Source organism: Scyliorhinus torazame, chromosome 1, assembly GCF_047496885.1.
Source record: "Scyliorhinus torazame isolate Kashiwa2021f chromosome 1, sScyTor2.1, whole genome shotgun sequence".
In the NCBI taxonomy this organism is placed as follows: domain Eukaryota; kingdom Metazoa; phylum Chordata; class Chondrichthyes; order Carcharhiniformes; family Scyliorhinidae; genus Scyliorhinus; species Scyliorhinus torazame.
Window position 1 is genome coordinate 90,069,142 of NC_092707.1, and position 20,743 is coordinate 90,089,884.

Below are 20,743 nucleotides of genomic sequence, written 5' to 3' on the forward strand. Positions count from 1 at the left end.
TAGTGAATGTAAACCTAATGTGCTTTCGGTAAAAGATGTTTTTAGTCTTATGGATGTTAAAAGGAAAGCTTAAAGGATTACTTAGTGTTGTATTCTTTGGGGGTTGTATTTGAATTAATGGTTGCTAAGATGTTCACTGTGTTTTTAAAAGGTTAACTTGAGTTCATAGAATAAATATTGTTTTGGTTTAAAAAATACTTTTCCATTTCTGCTGTACCACACCTGTAGAGTGGGCCGTGTGCTCCCCATGCCACAATCTATTAAAGGTTGTGAACTCCATGATACACTTTGGAGTTCTCTAAACCTTGGCCCATAACACACCCAAGGACACTACACTAATCATTTGTAATACCTTGATGGCAACACAGGTAGGTGCAGGAACACAGAACATGATGTAGGAACAGGAGAACAAATGGACAACAATGTGCTACAATGAGCAGAGGAATAACTGCATGAACATAACAAACAAAAGAAGGCAGAAGTTATGAATACTTTTAATATTTAAATTTTTAAAAACAGGATTACAATATTAGCAACAGTTTGCAACATCTCAGGCTACACGGAGGCAAGGATTGGAGAAATTTCCCAGTTGCTTCATCCCCTTGCCCCTGACAATATGCAATCAGCAAAATGTTCCTCGATGTCATGGTCAACTACAGTTCACTCAGGAAATCAGAGATGCTGTTGCAACATGCACTTTCGCATACACGTTGTAGTCTGAAGCTATGGATGGTTATGGTCAAGGAACCAACTTTCTTTCCATCACATAGCTGACGAGAAACCACTCCTGCTGTTATTGCCTGCCAGTGGCATGTATAGAAAGGACTTTGCAGCTTTATACACAACCTGTTTGGCTGCGTTATGAACACACCTTCCTTGGCCATTGAGTCATGGGGCGGAACTCAAAGATACAGACACTGCTCACTGCACCACAAGGCCTCCTGTGGTCACTAGAACTATTTATTTATTAACCAGGTTTATTTACCCAATTGCTAATATCAACGCAAGAGCAGGTTACTGAAACAAAACCAGTCAAACAGCATAAGTATTTAGATATAACTCCCGAAGCGTGAAATTGCAGCTGGATTTGGGCAGGCATGTATCTGGGGAGAATCCCATCCATTCAATTTTACGCCTCAGAATCTGCCTTGGGTGGAGTGTAAAATTCTGCCGTAGGAGTATCTCATGAGCCATGCAGACCAGAACATCTTGGTTTCCATCACTGATCGGTGCTAAGTTGAGGCAGAGTAGGAGTGCAATAATTGATCAGAAACAAAATTTTAATTAAAAACCTAATCACTAACCAGGGATTCCTGCTCTACCATTCAGGTGTTATTTATGGGCAAGGACAATATCTGCCTTGGAGGCAATGCACCCTGAAGTTCAATAGCCAGCAGATGCTTCCTATCTCGGCTTCCAGGCAAAGAACAATCACTTAGGTAGGTAAAAGTCTGCTCACACAAAAGGAACTAGTATCTTAATCCATCTGTCCCTCAGACTAACACCTCCTCAGTCTCTTTCTCACTACAAGTAACCTTGCTAGCTCCTCTTTTTCCTCAAGCTATTTTTGTTCCTTTTCTTGACAGGAATAAGCTAGCAAATTTCAAAAAAGCAAACAACTGACACTGAGATCTGTAAACGCCCAGAATGTTGCACCTGAGTTTGAGAGATAAGTTCACAGTCCTGGAATTTTGGATGCACCACCCGAGAGGACCGTTACTCAGAAGACGATTTAAGCTGACATGGCATTCTCTGCTTTCAGCTGTCTTGGCTTTTTACCTCCACTTCCAAGCACTGTCGCATCTCTCGGCCAATATTATTACGTTTTCCCAGAAGCTTTAATGAAGTTATGTTCTCCATGGCACTTTTTGAGATGCTTTATCACCATCTTGTACTGTACCCCAGCAAGTCCTCACTTCCGGAAAAGTAGGGCACACCATAATACACTTGCTAAGTCCATGGAAATCTGGTTGGCTGCATATTCCTCAATATGTGGGCAGCACAGTAGCACAGTGGTTAGCACCGTTGCTCACAGCGCCAAGGTCCCGGGTTCTATTCCCGGCTTGGGTCACTGTCTGTGCGGAGTCTGCACGTTCTCTCCGCGTCTGCCTGGGTTTCCTCCGGGTGCTCCGGTTTCCTCCCACAAGTCCCAAAAGATGTGCTGTTCGGTAATTTGGACATTCTGAATTCTCTCTCTGTGTACCCAAACAGGCGCCGGAATGTGGCTACTAGGAGATTTTCACAGTAACTTCATTGCATGGTTAATAAGCCTACTTGTGACAATAATAAAGATTATTATATAGTTGAATGGAGGGAGACTTCACCCACATTAACAGTCTTTGGTAGCAAAAAATGAACTTAAGAAAAAAGGAAAGATTGTGAACTGTGTGCTTGATACGATAGTGTGAAGCTCAATAGGAATCTTTGCCAACAAGCCTAGATAAATCGGACACTTGCTCAATCTGCAGTTGTGGCAGGAGCTGGTTAGCTGGGAGTGCCAATGTCATTCGCTGCTTGAGATCTAGGACCAGTCGTTATGTCAGAATGCAAAAAGCTAATGATTATTTTTTATTAGTTTAAAGATTCTTGATTGCTGAACTTGCTATTTAGTGCTCGAAGTATTCATCAGTCAGAGTAAACCGGACACGGGCGTGTGGGCAGCTGAGGTGAAGGACAGCAGCTCAATGTGCTTTTGCTAGAAATTACTTAGCTGCAGGAGGATGTGCTCGCCTGGTTGAGGATGATAATCCTTAATCCCTGCAAGGAGAAGATTGAAAACACAGCATGAATAAAGATAAAGGGTCCCTGTTTGAGTGGCAGTGAGGGGCAAGATAATTCAGCATCTAAGAGGTTATTAATATACAATCTCACTGAGGACCTGGGTTCGCTCCTGGCCCTAGGTCACTCTCCTTGTGGAGTTTGCATATTCTCCCCGTGTCTGCATGGGTCTCACCCCCACAACCCGAAGATATGCAGGGTAGGTGGATCGGTCACGTTAAAATGCCCCTGGGTTGGTCCACTTTCAGAGATGTATTAACGTTGTAACCCACCCGAGGGTCACAGGATGTGGACCATCAGGTCCCGCGTGACCTCGGAAGAATACGAACTGCCCCGGTAAAGGGGCGGGGCCTTTTTTTGTTAATCTTTACCATTGCTTCCATGTGGTCGCTCTGTCGGGATCTAACGCGAGCGACGAGTGTGAAGTGGAGCTGCAGGCGGTCCGAATTCTCCGACCTCAACCCCCCCTTTTTTTTAGGCCTCAAGAGGCCAACCACCGCGGCAGACATGCCACACAAAGGAAAGCTTGAGGCATTTGAGGCGGGTATGGACGGCTGGTCACAATATGTGGAGATTTCTTTTCACGTCAATACCACTATTGGGGATGAGCGCCAAACAGTCATCCTTCTGACAACTTGCGGGGCTGCCACATACAACATGATCAAGCACCTGACATACCCCAATGCATCATACACACAATCTTTCACGGATTTGGTCGCATTGGTGGGTGAACACTTCAAACTCAGGTGGTCATAATCGTTACCATTTCAATACCGCCGAACAGATCCCAGGGGAGGCCGTGGCAGACTTTTTGGCTCACCTGCGGAAGCTCGCAGATCTCTGCGAATTTGGGGTTTCACTGTCCGAAATGCTGCGAGACAGATTAGTTTGCAGAATCTGCAACATAGCGACTCAGAGAAAATTATTAACCAAACCGCAACTAGACCTAAAGAGGGCAATTGAGATAGCTCTGTCCTGCAAAAGGAGACATTTATTCACACAAAAGAGTGGTGAGCCTGTGGAATTCATTACCATAGGAAGTAGTTGATGCTAAAACTTTGAATATATTCAAGAGGAGGCTGGATATAGCACTTGTGGAGAATGGGATCAAAGGCTATGGGGAGAAAACAGGATTAGACTGTCGAGTTGGATGATCAGCCATGATAGTGATGAATGGCGGAGCAGGCCCGAAGGGCCAAGAGGCCTCCTCCAGTTCCTATCTTCTATGAGCTCAGCCGTGGGTGTTCAGCGTCCCGCAGAGAAACGCCTTGTCATTCGGTGACACAAACCCCCAATCCTGGGAGCGCAGCCATCGAGGGGTGGACCACGTCAGAAGGGCCCGGATACTAGACGGGCGGTTTCCCCTGATCCTGAAGACCCAGCAATGAAGGTGGCTGCCTGGACCAAGGTCAGAGGCACTCAGGAGATGGCCCGCCCAACCACCGGACCACCAGGTATGGCTGCCCTCTCTGATTGTGGACATTTTCTGTGGACAACGCTACCGGAGATTGCCAACTAAATTGCATCACTGCACCGAGCACGGCACCGAAACGAGTCACTCTGCACATCAATGGCCACCCAATCTTTAAAAAAAATATATATATAAATTTAGAGTGTTCAATTCATTTTTCCCAATTAAGGGGCAATTTAGCGTGTTCAATCCACCTACCCTGCACATCTTTGGGTTGTGGGTGCGAAACCCACGCAAACACGGGGAGAATGTGCAAACTCCACGTGGACAGTGACCCAGGGCCGGGATCGGATCTGGGACCTCGGCGCCATGAGTCAGTAGTGCTAACCACTGCTCCACCGTGCTTTCCTCCCAATCTTGATCACGCTAGATTCAGGAACCGTCTCTGACGTCAGCCGATGCACCTTAGATCGAATCCGGTCAGGGATATAGGTTTTCACTTTGCAGGATACAGAGGTTTGTTTGGCCACCTATACCGGGGAGCCGTTGGAAATTGCTGGGACTTCGATGGTCCCATCGGGTACGGACAACAATCTGCATGCTCGCCGTTGGTTGTAGTACAAGGTGGTGCCCGAGATTACTGGGTCGAGACTAACTGAAGCGTCTTTGCCTCCACTGGCAGGTTTTCCCAGATGTGCTCAGATGGACCAACCGCCAAACATGCAAAGTACCCCATAGTTTTCCAGAAGGGGTTGGGCATCATTAGAGGAGCCACAGTGATAATTAGCATTGATCCATCGGCACAGCTGAGATATTTCCGTGCCTCGAGAGTTTGAGCATCATCCGCCCCGTACAATTTGCAGATTGCGCAGCGCCGGTCATTCCCAGGCAGTGTAACACTTTGCAAGGATTACAAGATGATGCTAAATTGGGTTTCCTGATTGGACTGTACTAAGAATCGAGGATCTTTACTCCAAGCTCAGAGGAGGCCATTCCTTTACGAAGCTCGACGTGAGCCATGATTACCTCCAGCGGTTTTGGACCCAGAGTCCAGGAAATACATAACAGTGAACACACACCGGGGCTTTTAGGAGTATACCCAATTGTCTTTTGGGGTGTCATTGGCTTGTGCGATATTCCAGCGAGAGATGGAAACATACTGTGGGGCTTACCGCATGTTGCGGTCTACTTTTTTTTCTTCTTTTTTTAAAAATTTAGAGTACCCAATTATTTTTTTTCCCAATTAAGGGGCAATTTAACATGGCCAATCCACCTACCCTGCACATCTTTGGATTGTGAGGGTGAAACCCACGCAGGCATGGGGAGAATGTGCAAACTCCACACGGACAGTTAGTCGCAGTCTACCTTGTTTGTCACCAGAACATCAGACCAAGATCGTTTGAGAAATCTCAATGAAGTACTCCACCATTGTTCGGCTGCTGGGGTTCAGCTCTGGAGGGAGAAATGAGTGTTCCACACCTGGGAGGTCACGTACCTTGGTTACAGCATGGACCAAAATGGAGCAGCGGCCTTTACAGAGGTGAAGAAGCAGCTCTCGTCTTTGCTGCTGCTTACCCACTTCAAGCCCGCCAGGCAGTAGGTGATCACCTGCAACGCCTCACCTCAGAGCATTGGAGTAGTTTTGGCTCATCAAATGGATGATGGAGAACAGCGGCCCATCGCATTCACATCCTGGACTCTTGCCGTGGCCAAGCAAAATTACTGCCAAATAGAGAAGGAAGGTCTGGCCATGAAATTTGCGGTTAAAAAATTCTGTCTACGGGCATACGTTCATGGTGTTGATGGATCGCAAGTTTCTGTTGGGTTTGTTCAAAGAGGATAGGGCAATCATCCTGTCGCATCTGCGGATCTATAGATGGACTTTACTGTTGGCAGCTTACAAAGACGTGTTAAAGCACTGCCCCGGGATGAAGATCCCTCATGCAGAAGCCTCGAGTCACCGTCCCCTGCCACTGGCACCCACCTGTGCCGAGGAGGTAATCTTACATTTTATGGACACATTGCCCATCACAGCTCCCCAGATACATGCCTGGATCCAGATGGAATTCCAACTAGCCCGTGAACGGCACATCATCTTCTACGGGGCCCAACATCGCACTTTGCCTGATGACCTGAAAGCCTTCACAACAACGATCAGAGTTCAGTGTAGAAGATGGTATCCTTTTGTGGGGGACTAGAGTTGTGGTCCTACAGAAAGGACATGGCCCCATCCAGGGGGATCTCCCATAATGGGCACCCTCTAAAATGAAAATGCAGGCCCGAAGTTGTGTGTGGTGGCTAGGCATCGATACAGAGATCGAGGAACTCGCCCAGTAGTCAGCCTGTGCCAGGAGTGCCAGAAGCTTCTGCCGGCAGCATACCATCACTCTTGGGAGTGGCCGGGTCACCCGTGGGAGTGGCCTGGACAACCTTGGTCTCGACTCCAAACTCAATGTATCTGATCCTTGTTGACGTCCACTCAAAATGGATGGACATTTACCGCATGCCGTCGACGACCCCAAAAGCCACGATCAACAGGCCCCGACAGTCATTTAGTACGCATGGCATCCCGGAGGTCCTCTTTTCGAACAATGGGACAGTGTTCACCAGCGCAGAATTTAGGCCGTTTTTGTGGATGAATGCGATTGGTCATGTCCGCACCACGCCATATCACCCAGCTTCCAACGATTTGACTGACGGGCGGTCCAAGCAGGGAATGAGAAAACAGCCTGTGGGTTCCTTAGAGACGTGCTTGGCCCATTTTCTTTTTTGTTACAGAACTACACCCCACGTTACCAAAGGGACGGCTTCGAGTTGCTCATAGGGTGGCGCCTCTGCATACGCCCGAGCATTGTATTACTGAACATAGGCGGTACGTCCACAATGGGCACGAGTGGTCGCAATTGGACTCTGGCAGGTGTGCACCTCGGGTGTTTTTCGCCCGGCGACGTGGTGCATGTCCGAAATTTCGGTGATGGAGTTACGTGGATTCCAGACATCATCGTTAAGCTGACAGACCGGTGTTGTACGTGGCACATCTGGAGTCAAATCGGAATGTGGATAACCTCCGCAGCAAAGCCCCAGCATCAGTCAACCTCCGTTTGGATGAGCCGACACTGCTTGTTCAGTCACCACCGTCGCTGACACTGGCACCGCCACCACAGGTCCCAGCTTCCCAGGACTCTGAAATGTTGGAGGCAGAGGATTCTGATTTGGAGAGACAGCCACCAGCGGCTGTTGAGGACTAGGATACGGAAGTCCGTCCGCCGGAGGTGACACAACTGAGGCACTTGGCTCAGAAACAACAGTCCCCTAAGCGCTACACACCGCCGGGACCCGCACCGACAACGCCCAAGTGCCAACCCTAGGCAAAGAGGGCCAAAGGCCGGCCCAGCTCAGCAATCCATCGTGGCAGACGCCATTTCGGACTTTGTGGGGGGGGAACTTTGTGGGGGGGGGGGGGGGGTTACATGAGGGTTACTGTGACCTTGGAAGAATACGAACTGCTTTGACAAAGGGTCACCTGGACTCAAAACATTAGCTCTTTTCTCTCCAGCCAGATGCTGCCAGGCCTGCTGAGATTTTCCAGCATTTTCTCTTTGGTTTCAGATTCCAGCATCCGCAGTAATTTGCTTTTGTCAGGGGCTTTTCATATATATAATATATTATCATTGGACTGAGCCAGTCATCACTGGCCCAAATTATTTCTCACCTTTTTTAAGTGGGGTGTTCTCTCCTGTAATGAGATGCCAATAGGTCCTTGCCGTATCCTGTGCCTTTAGGTGGTGCACTGAGGTCAGAAAAGGTCCCCACAGAGTCTGCTTGGTCTCAAAACTACAGGTAGTAGGGAGGAAGCAAAATGTTTTAACAGTTACTGAATTGCAGGAAATAAGCTCCATCAATTGACCAGTTCCTCTCCTGAAAGAGCAAAGACCCAGAATTGGTCAGCACCAGAGTTGCAAAGAACAGTGCCGAATGTAATTAAGACTCTCTGCATAGTCCAGTGAGTATATGCATCATGCGTTAGCTGTACATATCAGAGGGTTCCAGGTTGGCACTAGGTTGGCCATTCTCTGCCAATGCAGTGGTGAGGATGCTAGCATTAAACTCTGTCATTATTTAGACAAGGTGGGGAAAAAAAGACCAAGGTCCCTGGTCCTAATAATTGGACCGTAGTCTCTTTTTGGAGGTACCCGTGTGACTTCAAACTGTGGCTATGCCTTGTGCGGTTATTTAAATTATCTGTATATCTTGGATTATCTTATAACCCTACTTGAATGCCTTACCATTGGACAGAGCATTATCTTGTAACAAAGGCAATGTAATAATCTTGGTGGACTTTAATGTCCAAATAGATTGGAGAAATTAAATTGGCAAAGGTAGTCTGGAAGATGAGTTTGTAGTCCATTTTTGCAACAGGATCCTAGAACAACAAGTTGTGGACCCACCCAGGGGGTAAAGCTACCTGGTATTGTGGTACTGTGCAATACTGTGGATCTGGTACTGTGCAATACTCCCAAGCGAGGTTATTTAGTGACCTCAAAGTGAAAGATTCTCTAGGAGAAAGTGCTTATAATACAATTGAATTCTGTATGAGGTTTGATAGCGACATATTCAAGTCCAAAACATGATTCAATAGTCAATTACATGGCTAGGAGAACAGAGCTGGCTAAGATTTCTTTAAAATAAATTTTGAGTATCCAATTCATTTTTTTCAATTAAGGAGAATTTAGCGTGGCCAATCCACCTAGCCTGCACTTCTTTGGGTTGTGGAGGTGAAACCCACGCAAACACAGGGGAGAATGTGCAAACTCCACACGGACAGTGACCCAGAGCCGGGATCGAACCAGAGACCACGGCACCGTGAGGCAGCAGGGCTAACCACTGCGCCATTGGCTGGCTAAGGTTGATTGGGGGAGTGGATTGAAAGATATGGGGCGGGATGCTCTGTTTTGCTGCCGCCCGGAGGTTTCCCGACAGCGTGGGGCTGCCCCACAGTGGGAAACCTCATTGACCGGCAGGCATAAAGGAGAATCCCGCTGGCGGGTGGGGGCAGAAATGTGGCAGGGCGGAGAATCCAGCCCATGGTGACAAATAAACAGTGGGAAACATATAAATAAACAATTCTAAATGTTCAACAAAAATACACACTGCCATTAAAAACAAACACTCATTGAGAAAGATCCATCCGGGCGGCACGGTGGCACAGTGGTTAGCACTGCTGCCTCACGGCGCTGAGGACCTGTGTTCGATCCCAGCCCCGGGTCACTGACGTGTGGAATTTGCACATTCTCCCCATGTCTGCGAGGGTCTCAGGCGGCGTGTGGCGCAATGGTTAGAACTGGAACTGCGGCGCTGAGGACCCGGGTTCGAATCCCGGCCCTGGATCACTGTCCGTGTGGAGTTTGCACATTCTCCTCATGTCTGCGTGGGTTTCACCCCCACAACCCAAAGAAGTGCAGGTGAGGTGGATTGGCCATGCTAAATTGCCCCCTAATTGGAAAAGAAATTATTGGGTACTCTAAATTTACTAGAAAAGATCTATCCGTGTGCTTTCTAGGGAAGTTAGGGAAATATTAGGTTAAAAAAAAAAAAAGAGGCTTATAATTTTGTAAATAACAGTAGTAGGCCTGAAGATTGGGAGAGTTTTAAAGATTAGCAAAGCGTTGATTTAGAAAAGGGGAAAAACTAGGAGAGTAAATTAGCCAGGGATATATTTATTTATTTTTAAAATTTAAAGTGCCCAATTCTTTTTTTTCCAATTACTGGGCATTTTAGCATGGCCAATCCACCTACCCTGCACATCTTTGGGTTGTGGGGGTGAGACCCACGCAGACACGAGGAGAATGTGCAAACTCCACACGGACAGTGACCTCTAAGGTTAGACTGCATTGGAGCTCTTTGGTGGGATTTTCCATGACTTCTCTTTATCATTATTATTTTAATAATCTTTAATAACCTTTATTGTCACAAGTAGGCTTACATTAACACTGCAATGAAGTTACTGTGAAAATCCCCTAGTCACCACATTCCAGCGCCTGTTCGGGTACACAGTGGAGAATTGAGAACGTCCAAATTATTACCTAACAGCACGTCTTTCGGGACTTGTGGGAAGAAACCGGAGCACTCGGAGGAAACCCACGCAGACACAGGGAGAACGTTCAGACACCGCACAGTGACCCAAGCCGGGAATTGAAAATGGGACCCTGGAGGTGTGAAACAACTACGCTACCGTGCCGCCCAATATAATACTGGATGGAATTCTTCTGTTTCTGTGTTGCAAACACTATGCAAAATTATGCAGGATACACTGAAACATCGAGAAATTTATGATCTTACTTGAAATTTGTGTCATTCCTTTTTGCTTCATTCAATACTCCAAGGAGAGACGTCCCCTGATATAGTGGCAGCTCGGCTGTGTAAACGACAGCCCTGTTTATGTTCCGGACTGTGAGATTAACAAACCCGGTCTGACGGGTCGAGTTAGGTTCAGTCTGGTGACTAGCGGTCACCGAGTGACTGTGCTTTTGGCCATCTATTCAGAGAGAAGCAGAATTATACAGGTTGTAGCATTGAAATGAAACCATACAGAGACCACATTGTCAATTTCTCACCCTTGTCCCACATACTGATCGTGTGTCTGTCACCATTGGCGGTGAAGTTATTATACCTTGCGATTCATAAAAGTTCAAAATAATCACCCGTTAAAATTTCAAAGCTGGACCTTCATTTAATAAGTTTCTTAGATCACACCATGGGCGACACGGTAGCACAGTGGTTAGCACTGTTGCTTCACAGCGCAGGGTCCCAGTTTCGATTCCCGCTTGGGTCGCTGTCTGTGCGGAGTCTGCACGTTCTCCCAGTGACTGCGTGAGTTTCTTCCGGGTGCTCCGGTTTCCTCCCACAAGTCCTGAAAGACGTGCATGTTCGGTAATTTGAACATTCTGAATTCTCCCTCAGTGTATCCGAACAGGTGCCGGAATATGGCGACTAGGGGATTTTCACAGTAACTTCGTTGCAGTGTTAATGCAAGTCCACTTGTGACAATAATAAAGATCATTATCTTGAAAATTATATATGTAGCAGGAAGAGAAAATGTAATCGCAGATGATTTATCACAACTTTAAGATGAGAGAAGAACGGAACGTTTAAAGTTGGGAAAGAAAGACTGAAATGGATTATACTGATTGTTAAATTTGCATGCACAATATGCCGAGCTATGTATCATAGTGTAAAACTTCTCAAATGCCTCTAGGAAATCATCAGCCTCCCAATTCATCCTTGCCAGTAGCTGTGTTCTCATTGTTGTGGTGGCCATTTTGTTTCCACAGTTTCTCCTGTTTTTCTCCGTCACTAATTTGGGTTGATTTTTCTCAAATCTAATTCAGCATTTTTTAAAATTATAATGTCTGGGTTTTACTCACAGACACCCATTGCCACCATGTTATATCTTGTCGTTCTTAGATGTCTGAAATAATCGTCTATTTGAATACAAATACTGAAGTTTCATCAAACATATTTTGCAAACCACACCATGTGCTATGGACTTTGGAATTGTTAGTTCCATACACAGGCTGTCAGGCAGTCTGTTAAACTAAAGTTTATATACGCAGGGACATCTAGCTCCCAAATCATATTGGAGGAATAAAAATATAGCAGAAGCAATGGTTAAACCATACTTTGTGGCTGTTGTGGAGAAGGAGAATCAGTCCTCAAGCTCTGTTTCTTTTACAAGGCCATGTTATACATTAATTACCTTGGCAGCATGCTGCCCTCTCCCTGCAGCTAAGCAACGTTTACCTCAGTGATTCACCTATCTTTCTTAGCAGATTATCTCAGTAAAATCTCATCCTTTGTTTACCTCGCTCTTTGCTGCAGTCCATTTGGCCAATATCCAGGTAGGTTTTTTCATGTAGGACAGGTAACAGTTGAGATAGCGCCATTGGATTATGAAAGGCTCCCTTCTGGGCCTCAATCAGTAATTTCTCTTTTCCCTTAAGCCATCTCGCTTTATCTCTCACAGCCAACAGAGCCTACAAGCAACAGATTATTAATGTTCAGTGTTAATGTCAATTGTATAATTTACAAACGAGGATATGTTTTGGCTAATAACCATTATATAGAGAATGCATACTGGAATCAGTAGGCTGTAAGAGTGGGGTACAATGACTGCTCAGGAGAACAGCAGGCTACAAGCAGCATTTACAGAAGTATGGACAGAATAAAGAACAGATGCTATGGAACAACAGTGTTTACAATTTCTGAGCCCTGCAGAACTTTCAGCTCAATTCCCAGGGGGGGGGGTCACAGAGCTTTACAGCACAGAAAGAGACCCTTCGGCCCATCGTGTCTGTGTTGGCCATCAAGCAAGTCACTCCAGTAAGCAAATCACTGCTCAACAGGTGCCAACATTTGACACTATCAGGGCATTGCATTGCTGCCCAGAGTGTTAACAAACCCTTTCATTATCGTAAATTGATCACTAGGAATTACACAAGCTCACTCATGATTAAGGTTGCCAACCCTCCAGGAAATAAAGATTAATCTCAGGACAATGCTGTGAGCAACCCAGGGGAAAAAGTCATGGGGTATTTACAAACACTTTAAAAAATTTGTTTAAAGATCTTTAATTGCTATCTATGGGTAAAAAGGCTGTTTGACTTGATCAAGAATCATCGAATGATGTAATGAAGATTCTATTCGCTTTTCAATTGGTGTGGGAAGGTGGAGGTTGTGGGAAAGGGTGTGCCAACCAATGGCAGGGCGTGGGAACTGGGTACTTGGAAATCATGCAATGACACTTCCAGGAATATGTCCAACTGTACTCATGACCTCCCGTGGATAACAGAACAAATACCACTCCGATCAGACCATGTGACACAGACTACAATGAGAGCATCTACCAATGTACCTACCAGATTTGTTAAAAGTAGAATTCACCTATCGCAAAAGATTACAAGAACAGATTTAATTTGTTTAAAATATTTAACCCAGGCATTCGGTTTATCAAACAATAAAATGCACATCACTTTGCCAACATTTCTAATAACATTGAACTTAAGCCAGCATCCAACACTCAATGGATGAGATACTGGAATGCGCTTAAGATGTTCATTTCCACTTTGATAGATTGTACCTTGCAGAATCTTAACATGTTCATTTGCACATTGATGAAGCAAGAGGAGCTGAATCTAGACTTTTGAACATATTTGCCTGGGTATAGGATGGTCAGCCAGTTTTTCTGGTGGAAGCACCCAGTGGCCCATCCTCTGCAATGAGACGGTAGCATTGTGGATAGCACAATTGCTTCACAGCTCCAGGGTCCCAGGTTCGATTCCGGCTTGGGTCACTGTCTGTGCAGAGTCTGCACATCCTCCCAGTGTGTGCGTGGGTTTCCTCCGGGTGCTCCGGTTTCCTCCCAGAGTCCAAAGATGTGCAGGTTAGGTGGATTGGCCATGCTAAATTGCCTTTAGTGTCCAAAAGTGCCCTTAGTGTTGGGTGGGGTTACTGGGTAATGGGGATAGGGTGGAGGTATTGACCTTGGGTAGGGTGCTCTTTCCAAGAGCCGGTGCAGACCCGATGGGCCGAATGGCCTCCTTCTGCACTGTAAATTCTATGAAATGTTGCACAGGCATCTGAGACAGCTAGTGCATAGGCTAAAGATAGGAAGCCAGCTGCCCCACCTCGGTCTGAGTTCTAAGAAAGAGGCTTTTCAGCCCATTATGTCTGTGCCGGCCCTTTCCAAAGAGAGTCCAAACTGCCCTTTCCAAAGAGTCCAAACTAAGTCCCAACCTGATCTTTCCCCCTAATCCTGCAAGTTTCCCCTTGTCAAATATAAATCAATACCCTTCTGATAGCTGCTACAGGATTTGCCTCCCACACCTTTTTGGACTGTGCATTCCAGGTCATGACAACTATGGAGTTAAAAAAAAAAACCTCATGGATTTGACCCCAATAGGTGGCAGAGTGGTGCAGTGGTTAACACTGCTGCCTCACGGCGCGGAGGACCCAAGTCACTGCCCTTGTGGAGTTTGCACATTCTCCCCACGTCTCACCCCCACAACCCAAAGATGTGCAGGGTAGGTGGATTGGCCACACTAAATTGCCCCTTAATTGGAAAAGTATTGGGTACTCTAAATTTATTTTTAATAATGGATTTGTCCCCAATTATCTAAATCTGTGTCCTTTGGTTACCGACTATTGCCACTGGAAACCATTTCTACTTTAACTATTCATTCAAAATCATGAATGATTTTGATAGTGGCAGACTGGAGACACAGCCCATTTTTAACCAAGCTAAAACTCCCTTTTGATTATTTGCAGAACGAAGCCAAGTGGTTGGATTAAGCCAAACCGACTTGTTGCACGCCAACTCTCGGACAGTTTTCAGTCAAGACATGTTTGTATAAGAAGAATTTTCTGTCTCAGATTAACAACTCAATCGCCTGTGGCCTCACAGTGGACCAATTGCTGGTCTGAGGGCTCATGTCACATTTTGGAATTCTGACTATTTTAAAGTCACAAAAACATTCCTCGGTATAATTTAAATCAAAATGCTATGAAATTAAACTTAGTTCGCTGCTCAGAGGTGCTGGCATGTGCAACGGAGTTGGATAAACTGGCTTGTAGTGCTCCCTTCACAAATCACTCTGGTTTTAAACAGTGGGAAGATTTCTTACGGAGCCGGGATGGGAAATAAATGTTGGCCTAACCAGCAACACCCACATCCCGCAAATTAATTTAAAAACATTTGTGGAAAGCTGTAGATTCACCCGACCCCCCACCCCCCCACCCAGTCCCTCTGGTTCAGTTAGAATTATCCCAAATGTTTCACAGAGTCAGAGTTTTACAGCATGAAGAGAGGCCTTTTGGCCCATCATGTCTGTGTTGGCCATCAAAAGCGCCTATCTATTCTAATCTCATTCTGCCGCACTTGCTGCATATCCTTGTATACTATGGCATTTCAAGTGTTCATCTACATGCTTCTTAAATGTTGTGAGGGTTCCCGTCTCCAACACCCTTTCAGGCAGCGAGTTCCAGATTCCCACCACCCTTAGTGAAAACGTTTTTCTTCAAATCCCCTCTAAATCTCCTGTCCCTTATCTTAAATCTATGCCCACTGGCTATTGACCCCTCAAAAAAAAAAAAAAAGGGGAAAAATTCTTTCCTTTCCACTCTATAGAACATAGAAAAATACCAGGTTAAAGTCGAACAGGTTTGTTTCGATGTCACTAGCTTTCAGAGCGCTGCTCCTTCCTCCGGTGAATGAAGAGGTCTGTTCCAGAAACATATATATAGACAGATTCAAAGCTGCCAGACAATGCTTGGAATGCGAGCATTAGCAGGTGATTAAATCTTTACAGATCCAGAGATGGGGTAACCCCAGGTTAAAGAGGTGTGAATTGTGTCAAGCCAGGACAGTTGGTAGGATTTCGCAGGCCAGATGGTGGGGGGTGACTGTAATGCGACATGAATCCCAGGTCCCGGTTGAGGCCGCACTCATGTGTGCAGAACTTGGCTAGAAGTTTCTGCTCGGCGATTCTGCGTTGTCGCGCGTCCTGAAGGCACCTGAGGAAGGAGCAGCGCTCCGAAAGCTAGTGACATCGAAACAAACCTGTTGGACTTTAACCTGGTGTTGTAAGACTTCGTACTGTGCTCACCCCAGTCCAACGACGGCATCTCCACATCATAGAAAAATACAGCACAGAACAGGCCCTTCGGCCCACGATGTTGCGCTGAACCTTTGTCCTAGATTAATCATAGATTATCATTGAATTTACAGTGCAGGAGGCCATTCGGCCCATTGAGTCTGCACCGGCTCTTGGAAAGAGCACCCTACCCAAAGTCAACACCTCCACCCAACACTAAGGGCAATTTTGGACACTAAGGTTGATTTATCATGGCCAATCCACCTAACCTGCTCATCTTTGGACTGTGGGAGGAAACCGGAGCACCCGGAGGAAACCCATATGTCCCCTATCTGTGCATATTCATTTATCAAAAGAAAGAATAATATTTCTAGCAATTCCCTGTTGTGAAGGACTGTGGGGGCTTCTTAATGTGCCTGAAATCTGCCTGTGAGAGGAGGTTGGCAGAAGCACCTGTGTCCAGCTTGAACCGGATGGGGCAGTGGTTGACCTTCATCACTGCTTGCCATTCGTCCTCAGAATCTAGAGCTAGGATTGACTGGACTTGCGATGAGTCTGGTGTGGCATATTCACATGTTGTAATAATACCCACACGGTAGGCGTTGTGCAGGCATTCATCATCTGGATCCGTTGCACTGCCAGGATCAGAATCCTGTAGGCATTGTTGCACACTCCGGATGCGCCGTCGTCGGAATTGGGAGCACAGGGCTGCATAGTGGCCTGGCTTCCCGCAGTTTAAACAGCATCTGCCTCTTGCAGGGCAGTGCCACTGTTCAGGCACATCATGACGCCGGCGTCCTGGCGCTCCGTGCATCGTTGCACATGAGCAGTGCAGTTCTCAGACGTCGGCATCTGCACAGTGCGGGTTTCGGCCGCTTCGTTACCCCGCTCACATCGCACATACGTCGGGCCCCGGGAAGAGTGCGCGAAATGGCCGCTTTCGTCAATGTTGAGGTGCTGCATCCGGGAGATGGCCTGCACACTCTCCGCCTCGTGGGAGGCTAGTTTATCATTTTCTGCCGTTTTGTACTGGGAATAGCGATTTTCAGCGTGCTCATGCACTGTGCATGTTTCAATCGCGACTGGCAGGGTCATATGCTTGATCTGCAGTAACTGCTCTCTCAGAGGATCAGAGTGAACTCCAAAAACGATTTGGTCTCTGATCATGGAGTCAGTGATATCACCGAAGTTGCAGGATTGCGCTAGCAGTCGAAGGTTAGTTAAATATGAGGTGAAGGATTAGTCTTTACCTTGCAATCGCTGCTTGAATATGTAGCGCTCGAAGATTTTATTGGTGTCCACCTCACAGTGGCTGTCAAACTTGTCCAGGATGGTCTGAAACTTTGTCTTGTCCTGGTCTTCGGCGAAGTGAAAGGAGTTGAATATTTCCAAGGCGTGATCACCCGCTGTGGTGAGGAAAAGAGCTATCTTCCGTGCATCAGACGCACCATTGAGGTCTGATGCTTCGACGTAAAGCTGAAATTTCTGCTTTAATGTCCGCCAGTTGGCACTGAGATTGCCGGAGGTCCTGAGTTGGTGAGGAGCCGGAATCTTTTCCATTGTGCCGGTATACATTCGCTGGTCGTCACGGAACTTGCTGAGTTGAACTAACTAGATTGAACAGATTCCTGGTAACATGTTGTGTTATGTAATTTGGAATAACACAAGCTGCCACTTGATGCAGTTTTGAGTAAAAGATACTCCAGACTTTGAAGTGAGTTCAATGTGTTTTATTGAACTATTAGCACAGTTCTCAATGAGTTCGACTCTCTGCTAATCTAAATGTACGAAGTCTTACAACACCAGGCTAAATGTAGTAACTCAGTCTAACTGAACCAGCTTTGCTCTAAGCCACGTGCTGGGGTGTGATGCTGAGGATACACCCTGTCTCACTCTGTAGATGTGGGTCTGTGGAAAGAGGTGGGGTGTGAGTGCCTCATCCCTTTTATAGTGAGATACCACCCTGAGTGTTGTTGCTCTTTCTAGCTTTATTCTATTTGCTCTGTTTCGGTCCCCTTTGCTCATGAGTCGCCAGGTATCTTTATGATACCGCCACGTGGTTCAAGTTCAGGTTATGATTAATAACACAGCACACCGCTTAGTAAGGATTAAAACAACGGTCATTTATTATATACAACAAGCAATATTAATACCTTAATACTACTTTCTATACAATAAACCTATCACTACTGGCCAATACTTAACTTAGGAAGAGCCCACCAGGTCAGGGAAACAAATGGCTTGTCCAATCAAATCTGGCCCGCGGGATTCAAAAGGGCTGCTACAGGTCGGTGGCTAGGTGTCTCTACCGGATAGCGATCGTTGGATTCAAACTTACTGCTGCCGGTGGCTGGTCTTGCGAAGGTCTCGAGCAGGCGAAGAGGAGAGAGATCTGAACTTGGACCTTCACTTTTATAGGGCCCAGGGGCTTCCCACCTCCCGGGGCGGCCCTTGACCCTGAGTCCCAAGTGATTGGATTCTGTCCCCAGTCTCTGGGGTCGATGTGTCCAATGGTGAGGCGATTCCTTGATCGGGGGGTGGTCGCTCACCTGTCTTTGTTTCGGCCACTGCAGGCGCCGACAGGTCTGGCCCGGTATTCAATTGCTAATATGTTGCAATTGTTCCCGGGCATAGCCGATTTAACTGTGGATGTCGGAGTTGATTAGGTGTAAACAGTCCTGAATGAAACTGCGGATACCTGGGTTGAAGGGCTGTTGATAGCCTCGAGTATCGATCTGGGCTACGTTCCCAGAGCTGAATATGCAAACCTGTCTGCAGCTGCCTGCTTGTGTCTTCTTGGCTGCTTTTCCCAGCAGTCTTTCGGGTTAGCCATTTTAAACTGGGTTTTGGCCAGATCAATCGGAACGCAGCCATTTTACATGGCTACAGTGTCCTGACTGCTCATTGGTCACGTCCTATTCTGTGTGTTCATTAGCTGCATGTTTGCACATCATGACATCCCCTGTAAGCATTTAGTTGCAGCCCCACTGGCTATCCTCAGGGCAATAAGAGCTGAGGGAGGGTCAGAGGTCAAGCTGTGGACTTGCTGTCGAGAAACGGAACAAAATAAAAAAGGCAAATTAATGTTTACAGTGATTGTTTTGTAAAATTAATTGATAAGAGAAATCCAGATAGTTGCGACAGACTGTGGTGTCTAGGGCCTTTTCACAGTAACAATAAAATTATTACTATAAGAGCTTGAACTCACAACGAAAGATATTTTGCCTCCTTAAAAAGCAACACTGAATCAAGTTGAACAAGATTCAGTGTAAATCGTATCTTTTTCATTCATTTGACAGCTGCAAAATAAGGCAGTGCACCGATTTACATGAGCGTTGATCAATCTACCTTTCAGAAAACTGGAGGAGTAAAGCATGAAGTTAAATGGTAGGTAATTCTCTCTAGTTCATATAACAAGGGGTTCCTTCAACAAGGTGTCCCATCGATTATGACTCCAGATCATTATGTCATACTGCTCAGTATGTGAGGCACTTATGGAGAAGCCAGGGACAAGGAATCTCGTAGTCTCAAAATTTGTTACTGACCTGTTAATATAAGGCATCTAACCTTGTGATGAGTGTCTATTCTGCCTAGCATGGTTGAGGCAGTGAGTTAATTGCTGATTAACAAATCTGGTGTGGGTCAATACAGTTCCGGTCTCCGTATCATACTGGGAATACTGCATACAGTTCCGGTTTCCGTATCGCTCTGGGACAGCTGCGTACAGTTCCGGTCTCCGTATCGCTCTGGGAGAACTGCACACAGTTCTGGTCTCCGTATCACTCTGGGACAACTGCGTACAGGTCTGGTCTCCGTATCGCTCTGCGAGAACTGCGTACAGCTCTGGTCTCTGTATCACTGTGGGACAACTGCGTACAGTTCTGGTCTCCGTATCGCTCTGCGAGAACTGCGTACAGCTCTGGTCTCTGTATCACTGTGGGACAACTGCGTACAGTTGTGGTCTCCACATCACTCTGGGATAATTGCGTACAGTTCTGGTCTCTGTATCACTCTGGGATAATTGCACACAGTTCTGGTCTCCACATCACTCTAGGACAACTGCGTACAGTTCTGGTCTCCGTATCACTCTGGGACAACTGCGTAAGGTTCTGGTCTCCGTATCACTCTGGGACAACTGCGTACAGTTCTGGTCTCCGCATCACTCTGGGACAACTGTGTACAGTTCTGGTCTCCATATCACTCTGGGACAACTGCATACAATTCTGGTCTCCATATCATTCTGGGACAACTGCGTACAGTTCTGGTCTCCGCATCACTCTGGGACAACTGCGTACAGTTCTGGTCTCCGCATCACTCTGGGACAACTGCGTACAGTTCTGGTCTCCACATCACTCTGGGTCAACTGCGTACAGTTCTGGTCTCCGCATCACTCTGGGACAACTGCGTACAGTTCTGGTCTCCGCATCACTCTGGGACAACTGCGTACAGTTCTGGTCTCCACATCACTCTGGGACAACTGCGTACAGTTCTGGTCTCCGTATCACTCTGGGACAACTGCGTACAGTTCTGGTCTCCATATCATTCTGGGACAACTGCGTACAGTTCTGGTCTCCGCATCACTCTGGGACAACTGCGTACAGTTCTGGTCTCCGCATCACTCTGGGACAACTGCGTACAGTTCTGGTCTCCGCATCACTCTGGGACAACTGCGTACAGTTCTGGTCTCCGCATCACTCTGGGACAACTGCGTACAGTTCTGGTCTCCGCATCACTCTGGGACAACTGCGTACAGTTCTGGTCTCCGTATCACTTGGGACAACTCCGCACAGTTCTGGTCTCCATATCACTCTGGGACAGCTGCGTACAGTTCTGGTCTCCGCATCACTCTGGGACAACTGCGTACAGTTCTGGTCTCCGTATCACTCTGGGATAACTACGTACAGTT

General features: G+C 46.6%; 1 protein-coding gene across 4 annotated transcripts in view; it reads right to left on the minus strand.

Moving 5' to 3' along the window:
• Window positions 1-478: 478 nt before the first annotated feature.
• Window positions 479-20,743, minus strand: part of tcn2 (transcobalamin II) — a 77,064-nt gene continuing 56,799 nt past the window's right edge. For all 4 annotated transcript variants that reach the window (XM_072497938.1, XM_072497934.1, XM_072497944.1 and 1 more), the window contains exons 7-10: window positions 12,051-12,222; window positions 10,529-10,724; window positions 7,902-8,023; window positions 479-2,757 (exon numbers count right to left, since the gene is read on the minus strand). In XM_072497938.1, coding sequence (XP_072354039.1) covers window positions 2,696-2,757; window positions 7,902-8,023; window positions 10,529-10,724; window positions 12,051-12,222 — 552 coding nt within the window. In that variant the 3' untranslated portion in view covers window positions 479-2,695. The remainder of the gene's footprint in view (window positions 2,758-7,901; window positions 8,024-10,528; window positions 10,725-12,050; window positions 12,223-20,743) is intronic.